The sequence below is a fragment of the Sciurus vulgaris genome (assembly GCF_902686455.1).
Source record: "Sciurus vulgaris genome assembly, chromosome: 7".
Classification (NCBI taxonomy): domain Eukaryota; kingdom Metazoa; phylum Chordata; class Mammalia; order Rodentia; family Sciuridae; genus Sciurus; species Sciurus vulgaris.
Genome location: NC_136467.1, coordinates 129,987,341 through 129,996,638, shown reverse-complemented (window position 1 = coordinate 129,996,638; position 9,298 = coordinate 129,987,341). Strand labels below are relative to the sequence as shown.

Here is a 9,298-nt window from a genome sequence, read left to right as displayed (position 1 = left end):
AGCACCGAACTCTTCAGAAATTTGTCTCAAATGGGTATTGTTTTTTTTTCAGGGTCACACTACTTTAATGCAGAGCATTCATAGAAAAGGCCAGCTTCCACTCCCAGGCATGGTGTCCTTGTCCTCAGACTTTACTGTCATGACTCAGAAGATGGAGATGTCACAACCTTTCAGGAGCATCAACTAAATTATGGTTCTTGAACTGTCCTGGGACAGAGGCTTTGCTTTTCTTGGGAATGCTAGTGTGAAGGTGTTGGTGAAGCCTGCCCAGTTGCTATGGTGACATCCTGTTCAAAGGAGGTTCTGTACCAGCTACCAAGCATTCAGTTCTTGACCTTGAGGTTCAGACACCAGCTGCCCAGGTTAGAAAGTTATGGGTTCTGATAATCATAATCAGTTTGCTCATACTGTTCATACTTACATCCCTGTTTTGGTTACGACAGCCCGATTATGATTATCAGCTTGATCATACTGCTTAAACTTCTGACCTTGGTTTTGCTTGCAGCAACCCAAAGATGATTATCAACTTGTGCCCATAACTTTATAACCCCGAGCAGCTGGCATCTGAACATCAAGGTCAATAAGTAAATAGCACAGTGGCTGGCACAGAACCTCCTTTGGAACAGGTGGTCACTATAGCAATTGAGCAGTCTCCACTGGCGCCTTTGTGCTAGAGTTCCCAAGAGAGGCATAGCCTCTGCCCCAGGACCGTTTAACAACCATAATTCAGTCAATGCTCCAGACAATTGCCTAAATATTATTCTGTACATCCATCAGTGTTCAGGAAAACACTTTAAATTGCTACTTAATTTACACCATAATGACTGAGCTACAGATATAGCTCATTGGCAATTTTGGAAGCAATATTTTTGAAAGCTATGGATTTCTCTGATATCTGCTTGTACTGGACCCAGTTCAGAGACGTTCTCAGTAGCTTGCACACCTCCATCTTCCCACTGCTCCAGGCTTTCTGAGTGCCTGTCACCAGGGATGCAGAAGAGCAGGTAGCATTCCCTCTGCTTGCAGTTGCAGTTATTGGCATCCCAACACTGTGGATTTCCCACCTCATGTCACTGGGATCCATGGAACTAGTGATTTTCATGCTCCAGTTGAGTGTAGGGTGAGAGGTTTTGCTTCTTTTTTCTCATCCTTTTGATCAGCAGAGACATTGTAACTTGAGCTCCCATTCCTCTCATACTCAGTTGGGAACTTTCTTGTAAGTTTTGAAGTTAATTTACTAAAAAGATTAGTAGAGCCCCTGCTTCGAGTCTGGGATAGTGGCTTAGCTTAGTGGGCCAGGCTGGGCAAGGTAGGAGGTCATTATATATTGCAGTTTGCCATTTCAGGGGTTGGCAGTGACTCTTAGGAAGCTGATTTGGTTGGGGATTGTGGCACTGCCAATACTGTCAGTTGAAGCACCTGGAGTTGTCTGATCAGGAATGGTGCTGTTTTCCTTGCCATTCTGGATCACTGAATGTCTGTCTGCTGTGGTTCTCTCACTGTGTATTTAAGTATTCTGTCATGTCATTCCCCCAGATACTGTGCTACAGTGGGACTTTTCTTGGATTCAGGAATATTAGCCTTGTTGAGATTATTTATGTTCCCAAGCATGGGACTGGCTGGAGCAATTCCCGTTCCTCCCACCAGCACTGCCACCTGATTTCCTGGAGGGAATTCCATCTTTTTTGAGGTCACTGAACGCAGTGCTGTTCTGACTCCTTTTCAGATATGCCACAACTGAAGCATAGTCACTGTACCATCTCTGCTTCTGGCTTGAAGAAACATTTCTCTGCCCTTTGTGGTAAGGAGACGGGCCACTGCTATTGCTGAGGTCCCTGCTTGGCTGCACCATAGCAAGCAAAAGAATTCTGCTAGAACTGGAGATGTCTAGCTCTGGTTCAACAAAGGGTTTCAATTCATCTTTCTTGTGCCCTGCATTGATCCACCTGTTCTTCATGATTTGCTCTAGAGTGCCTCACTTAATTGGGTTTAGCACTAGGAAGCATTAGAGAAGGTTTTCACAGTTTGTGGACATAGAGAAAGGGGTTCTGCATTTCACTTGTAGCACACTCTCTCTAAGTTCCTTTAGATTTTGCCCACTGAAGGGAAGCAACCTGCAGACTAGGGTGAACAGGATAATGCTGACACTACACATGTCGACTTCCAGCCCATTGTACTTCTTGCCCTGGAAGAGCTCTGGGGCTGCATAAGGAGGACTACCACAAAACATGACTAGTTTACCAACAAAAGTAAACTCATTACTAAAAGCAAAATCTGCTATTTTAATGTTCACATCCACATCTAACAACAGATTTTCAGCCTTGGGGTCTCTGTGAACAATCTGCTTTTGGTGGCAATACTATACTGCAGACACGAACTGTTTAAATTTAGCTCTTGCTTCTTTTTCTGTCATTCTTCCACTGCAACCAAATAGTCAAATATTTCATCTCCACTTGTGTATTCCATGATTAAGTAGAGTGGTTTGTTTTGTTTCAATGACTTCAAGCAACTTCACTATGTTTGGATGATTTAAATGTTCATTATTCTTACTTCTCTGAAGAGTTTTTGTAGACTTGTTGGATTCAACTGAGTTTTGTCAATTATTTTTATCGTGACCTCTCTGCCTGTAAGGCTTCATGTCAGTGTCACTTTTGCAAAGCTTCCTTTGTCAATCGTTTTCAACAGTCTATAGTTTCTGATGCAAGGCTGCTCATCTGCACAGGAAGCTACAGAGTTTGAACACCATGCTTCAGAGCCCAGTGCTGAAGGTGACTTCTTGTCACCCGTCCCCCTGTGAAGTGTTCATAGTATGTGCAAGGTTCTTTATCATTGAATACCTTCAATGTCTTTTGATGGTTTAACAGAAGAAAAAATAAACTCTAAAATCTACTCAACTAGCAAAGCTAGTTGCCTCTGGTTACCACTGGCAGGCTTAGGATACATAAGGGCTAAGCAAGGGAAAAGGAAATGAGGAAAGAGTTGGAGATAGAAGGTGAAAAGAATGCTATCTAAAATAGCCTCAAATGCCTTCCACAACAAAAGATGCTTGCCCAGTTTAAAATTGTCCTTCTGGGCAAGTCAAAGAGCAAAAGGCAAATGAGGAGTAGTTCTAGGTCCACTCATTGCTAGGATTCTCATTCTAGAATCTACTATGCAGTCAATGCAGTCATAAAGGTATTAACTACATAAAGAATGGTTATATTCACTAAGTGGATCAAGGACCTAGGCAGTTACTCTAGTCCATGGTACTTGATAGTTTGGGGGTCAAGACCTGATGAAAACTTGATATTTTTTCCAGAAATATGCAGCTGAACACAAGCACACTTCACAAATCAATTTGGATGGTGAAGTTAATTGGTGGCAGTACTAGGGTTGTAACTGTGGTCCACTTTACCTTTTGAATATAACCCTTGTTGCTTATTTTTAAAGGGACATGTTTTTCTTTCCTCTTCTCCTTCTCCCCCTCCCTAACCTGGGGCCAGGGAGCAAGATTACCTTGAGTTATCTGTTCTCCACAGGAAAGAGATGTCACCAGAAGAATTAGGAAGTGACTATCTCCCAAATAAACAAGTGAATTTCAACACAACATCAGGGACACACCTGGAATACAGCCTTTGAATCACCTCTTTAAAAGTCCCCTGTGCCTGCTGATGGGAAGAATCACAGCCTTTGGAACAGGAGTACCCTGTTTCTCCTTTGCTAGCAAAGCAATAAACCTTCGTTTTCCTTTTTCTCAAAACTATGTCTTTGTTATTGGATTGGCATTGGGGACAAGGACCAAGCTTTCAGCAACACTTTGAAGAAAGTTTTATTCTCACCATTATGGAAAAAGGTCAACGTAATCAACTTGCCACTGATATTATCCTATATCTAGGTTTTAGGATTGGTTGCAGCTTCTACAGATTGGACTTCCAACAGTGGTGATGACTACATTAGTCTTTGCAAAAGAAAGTCCTTTGTTTTGGTTTGTTTTTGTTGTTTTTTCAGCCTATGTAAGAAAAAAACCATGCAACCATAGTCACTGTGTTCAAAGGATACTTAAAGTGAACAAGAGAGAGCTGTTAATCTCCACAAGCAGATCATTCTACCCAGTTACCAGGAAACCCTAACACACGGTGGGTTAGTGAAAGAGTTATATGTGACACCAATATTTGGACATTTGGAACACAAATAAAATGGAATAGAATAATATATTCAAAGAGTCTAAGTTCAAGAGAAGTTGAGCATTTCTCCCATTACTTAATTGGTTAGGAAAGTTTGTAAGGAGGGCTTTAAAAGTGAATATAGCATTTTGGAGAAAGCAGTGGGGATTTTGAGCAAATTTTCTTCACGTTGGTGCTGTTAATGATTATACATATATGTATGTATGAATATGTGTGTGTATATATATATATTTGCGTGTGTATATAAGTACACACATATAGATTAGATATAGATATAGACATAGATATAGATATAGATATAGATAGACAGAAACAGAGACAGGGACAGACTGACTTTCATTATGTTGCCTGGGCTGGTCTCAAATTCCTGAGCTCAAGGGATCCTTCTGCCTCAGCCTCTCCCATGCTAGGACTACAAACATGAGCCAATCCACCTGGCCTCACACTTATTGGATATTTGGAAGAAACTGAAGTAAAACATGAAACCTGGGTTTATTTAATGCCTTCAGAAGAAAATAAAGAAATTAACAGAGCTACAGTTTTAGAGTTAAAACACATCTTGGAATCTCCAAAAACACACAATATACTTTTTTACTGTTAAAATAAGAAGTTTCCTCACAATACCAGACCTTCAACTACACTACAAAGCAATAGTAACAAAAACGGCATGGTATTGGCACCAAAATAGACAGGTAGATCAATGGTACAGAATAGAGGATACGGACACAAACTCAAATAAATACAATTTTCTCATACTAAAAAAAGGTGCCAAAAATATGCAATGGAGAAAAGATAGCCTCTTCAACAAATGGTGCTGGGAAAACTGGACATCCATATGCAACAGAATGAAACTAAACCCCTATCTCTCACCCTGCACAAAAATCAACTCACAATGGATCAAGGACCTTGGAATCAGACCAGAGAACCCTGCATCTTATAGAAGAAAAAGTAGGTCCAAATCTTCAACTTGTTGGCTTAGGATCAGCTTCCTCAACAGGACTCCCATAGCACAAGAAATAAAAGCAAGAATCAATAACTGGGACAGAATCAAACTAAAAAGCTTTCTCTCAGCAAAGGAAACTATCAGCAAAGAGAGAGCCTACAGAGTGGGAGAAAATCTTTGCCACTCATACTTCAGATAGAGCACTAATTTCCAGAGTATATAAAGAACTCAAAAAACTCTACACCAAGAATACAAATAACCCAATCAACAAATGGGCTAAGGAAATCAACAGACACTTCACAGAAGATCTACAAGCAATCAACAAACATATGAAAAAATGTTCACTATCTTTAGTAATAAGAGAAATGCAAATCAAAACTACCCTAAGATTCCATCTCACCCCAATTAGAATGGCGATTATTAAGAATACAAGCAACAATAGGTGTTGGCGAGGATGTGGGGAAAAAGGTACACTCATACATTGCTGGTGGGGTTGTAAATTAGTGCAGCCACTCTGGAAAGCAGTGTGGAGATTCCTTAGAAAACTTGGAATGGAGCCACCATTTGACCCAGCTATTCCACTCCTCAGCCTATACCCAAAGGACTTAAAATCAGCATACTACAGATATACAGCCACATCAATGTTCATAGCTGCTCAATTCACCATAGCCAGATTGTGGAACCAACCTAGATGCCCCTCAATTGATGAATGGATAAAGAAACTGTGGTATATATATATATACCATGGAATATTACTCAGCCATAAAGAATAATAAAATTATGGCATTTGCAGGCAAATGGATGCAGTTGGAGAATATCGTGCTAAGTGAGATAAGCCAATCTCAAAAAACCAAAGAACCAATGATCTCACTGATAAGTGGATGATGACACATATAAGGGGTGGGAAGGGGGCAAGAATGGAGGAAGGAGGTACTCTATAGAGGGATAAGAGGGGTGGGAGGGGCCGCCGCCGCCGCCGCCAGAGGCGAGACCCCGACCTGGTGGGTCAGCGCCGGGCGTGCCTGCGGGCAGGCGGGGGCGCTGACGAGGAGCAGGAAGCGGCGGCCGCGCTGGCGTGGGCGGCTGGCCGAGGCGGAGGCGCAGGGAGGCAGTAGCGGCGGGTCGCGTGGGGCAGTCTTCCTCGCTCAGCATTATGGATCCAAGCTTATTGAGAGAAAGGGAGCTATTCAAAAAACGAGCTCTTTCCACTCCTGTGGTGGAAAAACGTTCAGTGTCATCTGAATCGACATCATCATCATCGAAGAAGAAGAAAGCAAAGGTAGAACATGGAGGATCATCGGGCTCTAAACAAAATTCTGATCATAGCAATGGATCGTTTAACTTGAAAGCTCTCTCAGGAAGCTCTGGATATAAGTTTGGTGTTCTTGCTAAGATTGTGAATTACATGAAAAGACAGGATCTCACTGAGTTGCTTAGGGCCTTGTTAAGTTGCTGAGGCTGGCTTTGAACTTATGATCCTCCTGCCTCAGATTCCTGATTCACTGCGATTACAGACACGGCATCAGCGAGGAGATACACATCCTCTAACATTAGAAGAAATTTTGGATGAAACACAGCATTTAGATATTGGACTCAAGCAGAAACAGTGGCTAATGACTGAGGCATTAGTCAACAATCCCAAAATTAAAGTAATAGATGGGAAGTATGCCTTCAAGCCCAAGTACAACTTGAAAGATAAAAAAGCCCTACTTAGGCTCTTAGATCAGCATGACCAGCGAGGATTAGGAGGAATTCTTTTAGAAGACATTGAAGAAGGACTGCCCAATTCCCAGAAAGCTGTCAAGGCTTTAGGGGACCAGATACTGTTTGTAAATCGTCCTGATAAGAAGAAAATACTTTTTTTCAATGATAAGAGCTGTCAGTTTTCTGTGGATGAAGAATTCCAGAAACTGTGGAGGAGTGTCACTGTGGATTCAATGGATGAGGAGAAAATTGAAGAATATTTGAAGCGACAGGGTATTTCTTCTATGCAGGAATCTGGACCAAAGAAAGTGGCTCCTATTCAGAGAAGGAAAAAGCCTGCTTCACAGAAAAAGCGACGTTTTAAGACTCACAACGAACACTTGGCTGGAGTGCTGAAGGATTACTCTGACATTACTCCTGGCAAATAGGGAACACTTGTGTCTTGAACAAAGAGTTACAAACACACAATCAAGATTTTTCTTGTTGATGCTCGGAATCTGAAGACTGACTGTCTTCCCATTCTGCTTCTTAGGACTGAGGCAAGGAGCAGTTCAGTTTACAGAACAAGTGCAAATTACCAAACTCAAAGCTTATTTTAATCAAATAGGCTAATGAGAAATGTGATATTCCCTGTTAACCTTCTGTTCCTTCTTGGGAGAAAGGCGCTTAGCATAATATGCAGGTGTCTTTGCTATTTGTCTCTACTTCTAGATGGTTCCTGGTTCCGTTTTCCTCTTTTATTACCTTAGAGCAAGTTGGCAGATAGTCTTGAATGCAATATTTGTTTATTCCAAAAGAACATATTTATAATAAAATCATTGTAGAAGGAAAAAAAAAAAAAAAGGGTGGGAGGGGTGGGGGGAGGAAAAAAATAACGGAATGAATCAAAAACTATTACCCTATGTAGATGTATGATTACACAAATGGTATGCCTCTACTTCATGTACAGAGAAACGAGATGTATCCCATTTGTTTACAATGAAAATGAATTAAAAAAAATAAGTTTCCATTAAAATAAAACAGAACTTATGCAATAACACCATTTTGTTTTGGCATAACAAAACTGATGGGTCACTAACAGTATATATGATTATGCTCTTTTGTGCCAATAATGCTTATTTAATTGGTTTTGGATTGATTTAGGTTTGAATTTTTTTTGTTTTGTTTTGTTTTCTGGGTTTTGATTTTGTTTATTTGGTACCAAGGATTGAACTCAGGGGCACTCAACCACTGAACCACATCCCCAGCCCTATTTTGTATTTATTTAGAGACAGGGTCCTTGCTGTTACTGAGGCTGGCTTTGAACTTGTGATCCTCCTGCCTCAGCCTCCTGAGCTACTGGGATTACAGGTATGCACCACATTATTTCTTTAATAGCATCAAAAAAAAAAAAAAAAAAAAAAAAAAGGGAGAGGGGAGGAAGAGAGAAAGTCTGAGACAAACATCACTACCCTATGTACACGTATGATTACACAAATGGTGTGACTCTACTTCGTGTCCTACCAGAGAAACAACATTTGTACCCCATTTGTGTACAATGAATCAAAATAAATAAATAAATAAAATTTTAAAAATAATCTTATTACCTGGCTAACAAAATAAATAATAAATAAATAAAAGAATGCATAGGCTCCTTGAGCCCTAGGAGGCACTTGCCTGTAATCCCAGTGATTAGGGAACCTAAGGCAGGAGGATAGCAAATTTGAGAAAAGCAACTAATTTAGCGAGATCCTGTCTCAAAAAATGAAAAAGGCTTGGACCCTATTCATGTGATTTATGGACTCTTACGCAGCCACCAAATTAAACCCACAAGACAAAAAAAGATATCTGAAGATACAGTTCATGAATACCTGAAGTGAAAACGTTAAAATAATTGGGGAGATAAAGCTAAAAGTAAATTAGCTTAATGACGTGTGTGTGCGCGTGTGTGTGTGAGCACAGAAGAGAAATATCACGACATTACATATAAATTCCAAGTTAACAGAAAAAGTAGCTACCTCAGCGCAACTAAGGAGTTACAGAGAAGGGTTCACCTTTTACTGTACTAATTTTGGCGTTTCTGAGTTTTTATACTTATTTTTAAAAATTGTTTGTATACATATTTTTAGTTGTTGATGGACCTTTATTTCATTCATTTATATGTAGTGCTGAGAATCAAACCCAGTGCCTCACAGATGCTACTCAAGCACTCTACCATTGAGCCACAATCCCAGCCCCTACATTCTGAGGTTTTTAAAAACAATAATAATGTATTAATTTTTTAAATCAGCATTTTCAATAATCTATGGTCTGTGCTTCATCCTTTTCAATTTAAAACCTGTGTGAGGCACACACACACAGAAATTCTGATTATGTGCTTCAGTGCTTAAAAAGGACTGGATGTCAGAGGGGGTCGGGGAAAGGGATGGGGGATGGGAATGGGAAAGACAGCAGAATGACTGGGACATAACATTCCTATGTTCATGTATGAATACACCATCAGTGGAAC

The 9,298-nt window shown here is 40.5% G+C and overlaps 1 protein-coding gene and 1 pseudogene across 2 annotated transcripts; one reads left to right on the top strand and one right to left on the bottom strand.

Annotated features, from left to right (window-relative positions):
• Positions 1 to 775: 775 nt before the first annotated feature.
• LOC306665684 (MAP/microtubule affinity-regulating kinase 3-like) lies at positions 776 to 2,481 on the bottom strand (annotated as a pseudogene). Its single transcript has one exon. The product of its transcript is annotated as an MAP/microtubule affinity-regulating kinase 3-like (transcript).
• A 3,594-nt stretch (positions 2,482 to 6,075) lies between these two features.
• Positions 6,076 to 7,639, top strand: LOC306665627 (transcription initiation factor IIE subunit beta). Its single transcript, XM_079147308.1, has 2 exons — positions 6,076 to 6,517; positions 6,621 to 7,639. The coding sequence occupies exons 1-2, from the start codon at positions 6,260 to 6,262 to the stop codon at positions 7,236 to 7,238; spliced, it is 876 nt and encodes a 291-aa protein (XP_079003434.1). The 5' UTR covers positions 6,076 to 6,259; the 3' UTR covers positions 7,239 to 7,639.
• Positions 7,640 to 9,298: the final 1,659 nt, after the last annotated feature.